Source organism: Nannospalax galili, unplaced genomic scaffold, assembly GCF_000622305.1.
Source record: "Nannospalax galili isolate Female #2095 unplaced genomic scaffold, S.galili_v1.0 scaffold1723, whole genome shotgun sequence".
Classification (NCBI taxonomy): domain Eukaryota; kingdom Metazoa; phylum Chordata; class Mammalia; order Rodentia; family Spalacidae; genus Nannospalax; species Nannospalax galili.
In genome coordinates this window covers 9379-20511 of record NW_008349072.1, presented here as the reverse complement: position 1 = coordinate 20511, position 11133 = coordinate 9379, and the positions used below count along the sequence as shown (strand labels likewise).

Sequence of the window (11133 nt, the reverse complement as noted above, 5' to 3'; positions counted from 1 at the left end):
AGCCCCAGCTGTCCTGGAACTCACTATGTAGACCAGACTGGCCTTGAATTCCCAGAGATCCACATAATATTTTATTTATTATTTTTATTTTATGTGTATGAGTGTATCGCCTGCATGTATGTGAGTGCACCCGTGTCGTGCAGTGCCTCGGAAGTCAGAAGAGGGCTTCAGATTCCCCTGGAACTGGAGTTAAGGACAGTTTGTAGCCACCATGTGGGTGTTGGGAATTGAACCTGGGTCCTCTGCAAGAGCAGTCAGTGATCTTAACCACTGAGCTGTCTCTCCAGCCCCCCGGCATTATTATTTTATTTAACATTTATTTATTTAGTATGTGTGTGGGCACCTGTGCTACAGGACACATGTGAAGGTCAGAAGACAACTTGTGCATGTGGGTTCTCTCCCTCCATCATGTGGGTCCCAGGGATTGAACTCAGGACATTAGTCCTGCCAGCAAGAACCTTTACTCACTGAGCCATCTCGTGGCCCAAGAAGCATTATTTTAAATCAGAGGATGCAGAGTGTCTGAGCTTTTGGCCAAGGCTTATATTGCAAATCACAAGACTGAGACTGTAGAGAAAATGAAGAGAATGGAGCAGACAGAAAGACACAGGCAGCAGGACCTGCCAGGTTCCAGAATCTAAGGTAGATAATTTGGGGAACTGGATTCTCCCCTTAGTGTACTGGGCAGCTGCAGCTCTACGGAGCTCGGAGAGCCTCCAACCCACTGACTGCCACCTTGCTTAACATTATGTATAACAGATGTCACCTGCGCAGGGCTTCCTGTGAGTTGGGCCCTGTGTGTGTCCTCACAGGCTGGGCTGTCTCCACTTTCCAGAAGCTTGCAGGAGAAGACTTTAAGACCAGGCATGGTGGCTCACACCTGTAATCCCAGCACTTGAGAGCCCAAAGCAGAAGGACTGCCTCCAGTTTATGGACGGCCCCAGCTACAGAATGAGACCCTCACTCAACACCCCAACTCAGAAGCTAGGATTGGTGGCACAGGATCGTAATCCCAGCTTTCTAGATGTGGAGGATCAGAAGTTCAAGGTTATCTTCAGTTACATAGTGAGTTTCAGGTCAGCCTAGGCTACTTGAGACCTTGTCTCAAAAAAGAAAAAGACTTCAAGTTCATTTTAGGAGAACATGGGGTGATGCTGGCGGGTCGACATTGAGAACACAAGCCTGGTAGGCAGGGAGGCCCTCCCGAGGAAGCGGCATGTGGGTACTACCTGAAGGCTGACTGGGCAGTGAGTTGGGAGGGCAAGGTGGTCAAGGTTCACAGTTCCATCCTCTCTCCACAGTCTTCCTGTCTGCTGGCCTAGGAGTACTTGCGCCCCCAGAGACCTACCCCCTGCCTGCAGCCAGCTCCGGCTGGGCGTCTCGGCTGGAGACACTGTTCCCATCAGGCCCTTGCACCATCTCCACAGAAGCCCAAGCCATGACTGAGTGCACTGGGCAGGGCCCCAAGAACCCACGAGTGTCCAGTGTGATGGTCCAGCTGGAGATGAAGCCCTTGTGGGAGGAATTCAACCAGCTGGGCACAGAGATGATTGTCACCAAGGCGGGCAGGTGTGGGCATGGGGCCCGTGGGCAGCAGGGGTGGAAACCATGGCCAGCTGGATGGCTAAGCACCTCCCTCCCACAGGCGGATGTTCCCCACCTTCCAGGTGAAGATTCTGGGCATGGACACGCTGGCCGATTATGCTCTGCTCATGGACTTCATCCCACTGGACAACAAGAGATATAGGTCAGGGGCTGGCAGGGGATGGGTGCAGGTCTGGGGTGCTGAGACCAGGAATTAGACCCCTTGGTGTATACAGGGTGAGGTGGGGCCCTTCTGTGCCCATGACTGGGAGACCCAGCCTGGGATAACAGCCTTTATGCAGGAGGAAGCCCAGCTCAGAGGGAATAGGCTAGCTTGAGGCAGGCTGAATGGGCTGGCTCAGGACAGCAGGGGTTAATTCATTCTCCTATAGCTACAGGGAACTCACCCCCCTATAGACTTGGTTTTTCAGGTACAAGATGTCCCCCAGAGGGCTGGGGTGAGGCTCTGTGGTAGGTAGAGTGATTGCTTAGCATGCACAAGGACCTAGGTTCCAACCTCAGCACCCAAACAAAAGTAAATCAAACTAAAGGATGCCATATGAGGCTGGGGATGTAATTCAGTTGATAGAATATTTGCCTAGCCTGCACTAATCCCTGGGTTCCATCCCCTGCACCACATAAACTGAAGGCAGTGATGCAGGCTTGTAATTCAGCACTTGGGAGGTGGAAGCAAGAGGACCAGAAGTTCAAGGTTATCCTCAGCTACATAGTGAGTTTGAGGTCAGCCTGGGATATATGAGATTATATCTTAAAAACAAAAAAAACAAAAAAACCCCAAAACAGCTGGGCGTGGTGGTGCACACCTTTAATCCCAGCACACGGGAGGCAGAGGCAGGCAGATCTCTGTGAGTTCAAGGCTAGCCTGGTCTACATAGTGAGTTCCAGGACAGCTGGGGCTACAGGGAGACCGTCTCAGTCTCGAGAAAAAAAAAAAAAAAACCTTCGGGGGGTGAGGGGTGGGTGATGCTAGCAAGATGGCTCAGTCAGTGAAAGTGCCTGCCACCTAGGCTGATGACCTGAGCTTGATTCCCAGAACTCACATGGTGCAAGAAAAGAACTGACTCCTGCAAGTTGTCCTCTGACTTCTAATACAGTCTTTGGCATGAGTAACCACACACACACACACACACACACACACACACACACACAAATAATAAGTGTGCTTTTAAAAATTAAAAAAAGAATGCCCACCAGGCCTGGTGGTCAGTACCAGCCTCTTCACTGTCTTGGTGAGGCTCGGCACTGGGTAGGGTGGGAGCCACCCCTGACATCTCCCTCTGCTTCCTCAGGTATGCCTTCCACAGCTCTGCTTGGCTGGTGGCAGGCAAGGCTGATCCTGCTACGCCGGGCAGAGTGCATTTCCACCCTGACTCTCCAGCCAAGGGCGCCCAGTGGATGCGTCAGATCGTGTCCTTTGATAAACTCAAGCTGACCAACAACTTGCTGGATGACAACGGCCACGTGAGCCATCGTGGGGAGGGACTGAGCCAGGTGTAGGGGAGGTGAGGGTGGGGTGGGCTGTGCCCCGATTGTCCTCAAACCTAGAACCAGGGCTGGCGAGGCTGTGTGATATTTGAACAGAGATCTGAAGGGAGAGAGGGAGGAAAGGAATGTGAGAGGGTTAGCTGTTCTAAGCCCAGGGGACAGTGCATGCAAAGGCCCAGGGGATGGAAAATATGGAGTGAGTTGGGAGAACTATAAAGAGACTCCCCTCCGCCCCCGGGGGCTGGAGTGGAGCAAGGAGAAAGGCAGGGGAAGAATGATGGGGGGGGCTGATGTTGTTGCACAGGGCTGGGTACCTGAGGTTGAGGACCCTGGCTTTTCCTCCACATGGATGTGGGCCACAGAGGGTTGGGACCAGGTGCATATGTGTCTTGCTGGCTGACTGTGGAGGTTGGGCAAAGGGGCAAAGTGGAGGCAGGGAAGCCAGCTGAGGAGATCCTGTGAAAGATGATGGCGTCAGTCTACCTCGTGGTAGGTGGAAGGTTCAGCACTGTTCTAAGGGTAAAGCTACAGGTAGGCCTTGGGCAAGACAGGTTGGAGGGGCTTCAGGCCCAGAGGGTGGCCCCACCGGCTCCACCCCTGTACATGGCTCTGCCCCTCCCACAGATCATCCTCAACTCCATGCACCGTTACCAGCCCCGTTTCCACGTGGTCTTCGTGGACCCACGAAAGGACAGTGCCCGCTATGCCCAGGAAAACTTCAAATCCTTTGTCTTCACAGAGACCCAGTTCACGGCTGTGACGGCCTATCAGAACCATCGGGTGGGTCAGGCCAGCGCTCAGGAGGAGCTCCATCTCTCAGGGGTGGAGACAGGCTGGGGGATCTTCCTTCACAGGCCCACATGCCTGCTCTTCCTGCCCCTTGGGCATCTGCCTGCATGCCTTCCTTTCCCTTCACACTGGCTCTGGAAATCTTGGGCCAACAGGTCTGGGTCCTGCTAACTGGGAGGTCCCAGGGGACAGAGTGGCCAAATGTGGCCTCCCCAGGCCTCAATTGCTCAGACCAGCCCATAACTGTTCTTTTTTCTCTGTAGATCACTCAGCTGAAAATCGCCAGCAACCCTTTCGCCAAAGGCTTTAGAGAGAGTGACCAGGACTCTTGGTACTGGCTGACTCTCCTGCTTTCTACTTGGGGGCCCTAAGCCCAGACTCAGCTCCACACCCACCCCCTACCCCAGGCAGCTCCTAAGGCTTTCACTCCTGACTTGTTTCAGGGTCACACCCTCTGGTTTGCCCTAGGGTTCCCCCACATCTGACTCTGACCATGTCTGGGCTGGGGTTCTTCCCCTTGACGTCCCTCCTCCATTCCTGTTTGCCCCATCTTCAGGCCTGTGGCCCCACGGCCACTGTTCAGCATCCCAGCCCGGAGTCGGAGCAGTCTTGGACCCTGCCTATTGAAGGGCTCTGCAGGGCAGGAGAAAGGTGAGGACCCCGAAACCCCCCTGGGCAGAGAAGGCAGGACAGGGACAAGGTGTAGAAAGAGGTGTGCCTAGTGGGTTTCCTGGAGGAGGTGGCATCTGAGCTGGGCCTTGGAAGAATGGGAGACATTTGGACAGAAGAGAAGAGGGAATAAAAGTCCCAGCAAGGGCAAAGACTGAGGTAAGTCAAGACGGACAACCAGGGACAAGAGAGACAGGGTAGATCTCAGGATGAAGGCTGAGGAAGTGAGAGAAGCCCTGGGTCCACTCAGACCATTTCCTCCCCCCGACCCAGACACCAGTAAAGCTTCAGGTTCCAAGTCCAGGACCCCTGCCCAGCTGCACCTTCCGCTGCTGCCTGCCCCTGAGGCCCTGCTGGCCCCAGCCACCTACAGGCCGCTCCCCTACCAGGGCCTGTACTCTGCATCTCCAAGCCACGTGGGGATTCCAAGGGCACGACCAGCACCATACCCCCTCCCCAACATCCGGGCTGATGGAGATCAGGAGGCTCCAACCTTCCCAGCTGGGCTGGGCCTCTTGGCCCCCTCTGCTGTGTGCCTGGGGCCTGGCCAGGACGCTCAGTGACGCCAACTGTGGAAGCCCTCTTACCCTGGACCTCAGCCTCTGTGGGAAGCAACCCATGCCCTACCTACCTCCTACCCTAGCCCTACTACCCCGGGCCTGGCCAGGACGCTCAGTGACGCCAACTGTGGAAGCCCTCTTACCCTGTACCTCAGCCTGTGTGGGAAGCAACCTGTGCCCTACCTACCTCCTACCCTAGCCCTACTACCCTCCTCTATAAAAGACCCCTTCTCCCAAGGATGGGCAGCTGAAAGCCTTGATCTCTCATCTCCCACCTGGCACCCCTGGATCATGCCTTTTCCTGACTCCTCTAAATCCCTGCTTCCTTTGACCCTTCCCCTATTAAACCACTTGACACGGGGACTCAGTACTTCTGTCTTCAGATGGGTGGAAGGCTTCAGGAACTCCCAGATGGGACAGTCCCCACATAGCCCAATAATGTCCACATCCCCAGGGGCACTGAGTGATGGTAACAGTTGGTGACACCAACGGAGTGGCAAAGCTGCACTTAACCTTCTGTGTACCCATATGATGCCGGCAACTGGCTTAGAGGCTTGGAACCTGCTCATAGTCACATAGACCGACACCAGTCACTCCACGTTCAAATGCTTCTTGCCAATGCCAATAGCTGGTCCTTAGAGTCTTGGGTCAGGCGAGAGCTGCTTAACATGATAGGCAGTGATCACAGAGGTCAGGGTAGGAGTAGGGTGCAGACTTGGGGATCTAATCAAGATGTGGCTGGAGTTCGGCTTGCTGGAGCCTGAGGGGGTGGATAAGGCTGGAGGCGGCTCCCGCAGTCCAGTCCTTTGCCCTCCTGGAGTAGACGTTCCGGGCGCAGACTCTGCTCATTGAGAAACTTTCTGAGCTCTTCTGGGAAGGTCGGACACACTCATAGGGGCGAAAGTCGCGGAGCCCAGCAGACCCTCTGCAGCCAGCCACCCCGACTCCCAAACCCCAAGGTCAGGATCCACTGCGGTCCTCCAAGCATCCTGGGAACGCGCTGACCACGCCAACCCAGCGGCGGTCCTCCAGTCTTCCTTGCAGGCCAGGACCCAGGCAGGAAATTCCAGTCGAGCAGCCAAGCCTGGCCCGCCGCGCCCGCCGCGCCCCGCCAGTACTAGGAGAGGCCACACCCTCAGGACCTGCTCTTGTCCCCGGACGAGAGACCTTCGGCTCAGGCCCGGCGGCAGGCCCCGCCCCGGAAGGCCCCGCCCCCGAGAGCCCCAAAGCGCCTCGGCAGCAGGCCCCGCCCCCACAAGACCCCGCCCCCGAGAGCTTCCAGGCCCCAGCAGCTCCGCCCCACCAGACCCCGCCCCTAAGCGTCTCCAAGGGCGCTTCGCAGCAAGCCCGGCCTCAGCCGGCCTCGCCCCCATTAAGCTCCACCCCGAGTGCCTCCGAAGCTCCTTCTCAGCAAGCCCCTCACCCAACAGGGCCCCGCCCCGAGAGCCTCCACGGCCCGGTCCCAAGCCCCCGCCCCACCAGGCCCCGCGGCGCCTCTCCAACGCCAGTTTCCGGCCCTGTTGAGGCTCCGCCCCGCGCTCTCGGCTCTGGGCGGGGCCAGCGCGCCTCTGGGTCCTTCCCCGGTCGCCGGCGCCCTCGGTCCGGGTCATTCAGGACATGCTGCCCGACTGCCTGTCCGCGGAGGGCGAACGGCGCTGCCGGCGGCTGCTGGCGGGGACCACGGCTCGCCTCCGCTCGCGGCCTGCAGCGGCCGCGGTGCTTGTGCCGCTGTGCCTGGTGCGCGGGGCCCCGGCGCTGCTCTACACGCTGCGCTCCAGCCGCCTGGCCGGGAGGCACCGGGGGGACGTCAGGTACACCGGCCGCCGAGCCCCGGGAGGCGGGGACCCTGGGTGAGCCTCTGAGCTGCGGCGAGGACTCGGCGACCCTGTCCCTCCGCGCCGGCGCACAGCACCGACTCACGCCTCTCACTGCATTGTCCGAAAACAGTACTCCGCCCCTACCGGAGACTATGGAGAGGGCTGCCCTTCCTGGGCTTCACCCCCAGCAGGACCCCAGCACACCTCGGGGGCACTGTCTGCACCACGGGACACCGTAGGCAGACCCGGGCTGTCTGCGCCCCAGATCTTGCCCTGCTGCCAGGCCCTCGTGCCCTAACCTGCGTCTCCAGGGCCTGTCTCTGATTGCATGGGGAGGTAAAACTGCCTCCTGAGGTCCTGCCACTGACCCCAGGCCTCACAGCCAACTAGGGCAGAGGCAGATGGTGTTTACTGCCAACACCTGCACCTCTCCATGGTCCCAAGACCCCAAAGACCAGACTTCCTGTGCCCATTCAGTTTCCCAGGCGGTAAGTGTGATCCTGCTGATCAAGATGTGATACACACAGCCCTGCGGGAGACTCGGGAGGAGCTGGGCCTGGAAGTGCCTGAGGAGCAGGTGTGGGGTGTCCTGCAGCCTGTGTATGACCGGGTGAGCCACCAGGCCCCGAGGCCACCCTCTTCCCATCACTCACTTAGTACTTGGGTGAAGGGGCAAGCCAGCTCTGCTTAGCTGGAGGCAAAGGACTTCGAAGGCTTGCAGGGTAGGCAGCATTGACCCCACAGCTGAATGTCAAGTGGGAGGTTTTATGGTAGTACAGGTAAGGGGAGGAGGTTCTAAGTACTTCGGGCCCTGTGTCAGACAGCATGGCATGATGTGACCAAGGGCAGGGATTGGGGGCTTGGCCATGACTACCCAAGGCCTCTGGATGGCAGGACAGGGTCTTCCTATCAGGCCTGCTTCTCCTCACTGTCCCCTCTTCTCCCGCCCCAGGAAAAGGCCACCATAGTACCTGTGCTTGCCAGTGTGGGCCCACTGGATCTGCAGAGCCTCAGGCCCAACCCCAAGGAGGTGAATGGGGGATACTGGGGGGATGGGCTGTCCCACTGGTTGGATGCAGAGGCAGCCCTCTGTCTGCCCTCTCACTGCCTCCTGCCCACAGGTGGATGAGGTGTTTGAGTTGCCACTGGCCCACCTGCTGCAGACACAGAATCAGGGCTATACCCACTTCTGCAAGCATGGCCACTTCCGCTACACACTGCCCGTCTTTCTGCATGGACCACACCGAGTCTGGGGAATCACAGCTGTCATCACTGAGTTCACCCTGAAGCTGCTGGCCCCTGGTGTCTACCAGCCCTTCCTAGCCGGCCCCGAGTTGCCCAGGGGTTGAGGCCTGGCCCTCCCACGTCTTTGCCTTCACATGGCCACTCCAGGACTGATTAAAGAGTCTGTGACAACTTACACTCTTGCATCTTCTGTGTGGAGGCCCTGACCTTGTATGGTACTCCTGAGACCTGAGACCACTGGTTGGGACACCTGTGTCCAGTCGCATGGTTCCCTACAGCAGGGGGCACCTTGGAAGTGCTAGGTACAGGAGTCATTTCATTCTCTACCGCAGCGCTGTCTCTAGCTGGTTGGAGGAAGTTCAGCAAGGATAAGTTCCCTGTGTAGGTCACCCCAGGCTGGTATCTGAACCTGTGTTGACTCCTGAGGTGCACACCTCACACCTCCCATTCTCTCTTCTGCCCTTCAAGACCCTGTGTTGGGCTTTGGGACCCAAGACAGAAGTGCGTGTACTCACTCCTGCAAACCCCAACTTGCTGAGCCCCTGCTACACGCCAGACTGACCAGGTCTTAGGTCAGATGTTTACGTGATACACATTAGTCAATCACAGATAACAGTGCAGTTGTACATTGATGATGAGATCTTGGACTGTTGAAAGAGTGGGTGGTCTGACTTTGACAGGGTGGGAGGAGTAGACTTGGGCAGTATCACCCAGGACAAGCTCCAGAAAACCAACCACTAGCTGACTGCCTGAGGAGTAAAGGTAATCACAGACTCCAGGGATAACTCACTTCAGGCATGGATCCAGGAGCTCATGGGGGACTCCCTCTCTTCCCATCCTTATGGCCTCACTCTTGGGGTTGTCTCTAGTCTGGAGACAAAGAAGGGTGACAGCTCTAAGGTGGCATGGCATCAGCATCCTATCAAAGCGGAAGGAGAGCTGGGCATGATGGTGCACACCTTTAACTCCAGCACTCAGGAGACAGAGGCAGGTGGATATCTATGAGAACGAGGCCAGCCTGACCAACACCGAAAAGTTGTCCTTTGACCTCCATGTGAGCCCCATGGCCCTCATACATGAGCACATGCCTATACGCACACACAAATAAATGTAATAAAAAATAATTATCTGGTCTCACATGACCATATCATCAGACTAAGAAAGCCTGCAGTGGGCTCATGTACCTGTGAAAGAAAAATAAAATACTTCCAGGCATGGCGACATACCTGAGGTAGCAGGAGGATTGCAAGTTCAAGGCTAGGCTGAACTACATAAGGAGAACCTGTTTCAAAACGAAAGGATAAATGAATAAATATGGTGAAAGAAAATGGCCTTCTGACCTTGGCTGGGTTTCTTTTTTCTCTTTATTTTTTTAATTTTATGCATATGAGTGTATTGCCTGCATGTATGTAAGTGCACCCATGTCATACAGTGTCCTTGGAAGTCAGAAGAAGGCATCAGATCCCCTGGAACCAGAGTTACAGATGGTTGTCAGCCGACATGTGGGTGCTTGGAATCAATCCCAGGTCCTCTGCAAGAGCAGTCAGTGCTCTAAATTGCTGAGCCATCTCTTCAGCCCCTTTTTAATTTTTTAAAAAGTTTTATGTGTATGTTTTGCATGCATGTAAGTGCACTGTTGCGTTCAATGCCCACAGAGACCAGTACGGATCATTGTTAACTGCCATGTGAGTAGTGGAACCGAATCCATGTCCTCTGCAAGAGCAGCCAGTGTTCTTAACTGCCGAGCCATCTCTCCAGCCCCCTCAGTTTCTTTTTTTAAAAAGATTTAAAAAAATGTGTGTGTGTATGATATTGGATGTATGTATGTGCACCACATATGTGCAGTTCCCATGGATGCCAGAATAGGGCCTCAGTTCCCTGGAGCTGGAGTTCTAGGTGGTTGTGAGCTGTCTGACACAGGTACTGGGAACCAAACTTGGGTCCCTTGCAAGAGCAGCCAGTGTTCTTAACTGCCGAGCCATCTCTCCAGCCCCTGAAATGTTATTCAGCCTTAAAAAAGAAGGAAATTCTGTCATTTACAGCAACAGGGAGGAAGCCAGAGGGCACTGTCCACAAAACACAGACACAGCATGATCTCACTTTTATGTGAAATCTAAAAAGGTGAACATGGGAGAGCGGAGCAGTGGTCATCAGAGGCCGGGTGGGGGATGGAGAGACAACATGGGGGCCAAAGGGCAAAGATTCAGTTAGCCGAATGAGCTCTGGTGACCTGCGACACCTTTAGTCCCAGCACTCGGGAGGCAGAGGCAGGTGGATGTCTGCGGTGGATCTCTGTGAGTTCAAGGGCAGCCTGGTCGACATAGTGAGTTCCAGGACAGCTGGGGCTACAGGGAGACCCTGTCTCAAAAAGACCAAAACAAAAAATTATTTTCTGTGTACGAGTGTATTTCCTGCATCTGTGTGAGTGCACCCTGGTTCTTCAGTGCCGACAGAGGTCAGAAGACAGCTTCAGATTCCCCTGGAACTGGAGCTGGGGACAGTTGTTAGCCACCATTGAGTGCTAGGAATCGAACCCGGATCCTCTGCAAGAGCAGCCAGTGCTCTTAATATCTCTAGCCCTTGGTTTAATCTTTATACAATGTGCACACATCAAAACATTGCATTGTACCCTATAAGGGCCTATGTTATTATTTCTTAATTTAGAATTAGGGCTGGTAAAATGGCTCCACAAATAAACTAAGCCTGATGATCTTAGTTCAATCCTCAGGACCCACATGGTGGAAGGAGAGAATCAACTCTCGTAAGTTGTCCTCTGGCCTCCACACTCACACCTTGGCACTCTCTTGCACACGTGTGCTCGGGTGTGTGCACACTAAAATCTTAAAAGTGAAATAAGCAATATGCGTGGCACATGCCTGCAATCCCAGCACTCCAGAGGCAGAGACATGAGAATGGAGAATTCAAGGTCAGCTTGGGCCACATGTTGAGACCTTGTCTCAAAA

The 11133-nt window shown here is 55.4% G+C and overlaps 2 protein-coding genes across 7 annotated transcripts in view; both read left to right on the top strand.

The window, feature by feature from the left end:
* Tbx10 (T-box transcription factor 10) overlaps positions 1 to 5197 on the top strand; it is an 11578-nt gene extending 6381 nt beyond the window's left edge. For 2 of the 6 annotated variants that reach the window (XM_008846284.2, XM_008846283.2), the window contains exons 4-10: positions 1302 to 1569; positions 1646 to 1747; positions 2895 to 3066; positions 3715 to 3870; positions 4143 to 4210; positions 4436 to 4530; positions 4822 to 5197. In XM_008846284.2, coding sequence (XP_008844506.1) covers positions 1439 to 1569; positions 1646 to 1747; positions 2895 to 3066; positions 3715 to 3870; positions 4143 to 4210; positions 4436 to 4530; positions 4822 to 5111 — 1014 coding nt within the window. In that variant the 5' untranslated portion in view covers positions 1302 to 1438 and the 3' untranslated portion in view covers positions 5112 to 5197. Of the gene's footprint in view, positions 1 to 416; positions 643 to 812; positions 1066 to 1301; positions 1570 to 1645; positions 1748 to 2894; positions 3067 to 3714; positions 3871 to 4142; positions 4211 to 4435; positions 4531 to 4821 lie in introns of those variants that run through there. The other 4 variants (XM_029569995.1, XM_029569994.1, XM_017801414.2 and 1 more) reach the window with 4 other exon arrangements.
* Positions 5198 to 6650: 1453 nt separating this feature from the next.
* Positions 6651 to 8345, top strand: Nudt8 (nudix hydrolase 8). The gene is made up of 4 exons (XM_008846282.3): positions 6651 to 6919; positions 7403 to 7535; positions 7878 to 7955; positions 8047 to 8345. The coding sequence occupies exons 1-4, from the start codon at positions 6726 to 6728 to the stop codon at positions 8272 to 8274; spliced, it is 633 nt and encodes a 210-aa protein (XP_008844504.1). The 5' UTR covers positions 6651 to 6725; the 3' UTR covers positions 8275 to 8345.
* Positions 8346 to 11133: the final 2788 nt, after the last annotated feature.

Bases quoted from the DNA above. Each gene is read 5' to 3' on its own strand.
- Nudt8 (XM_008846282.3), top strand. From the start codon at position 6,726: ATGCTGCCCGACTGCCTGTCCGCGGAGGGCGAACGGCGCTGCCGGCGG. The intron at 7,536-7,877 runs GTGAGCCACCAG...CTCCCGCCCCAG, and splicing joins TGCAGCCTGTGTATGACCGG to GAAAAGGCCACCATAGTACC. The intron at 7,956-8,046 runs GTGAATGGGGGA...TCCTGCCCACAG, and splicing joins TCAGGCCCAACCCCAAGGAG to GTGGATGAGGTGTTTGAGTT.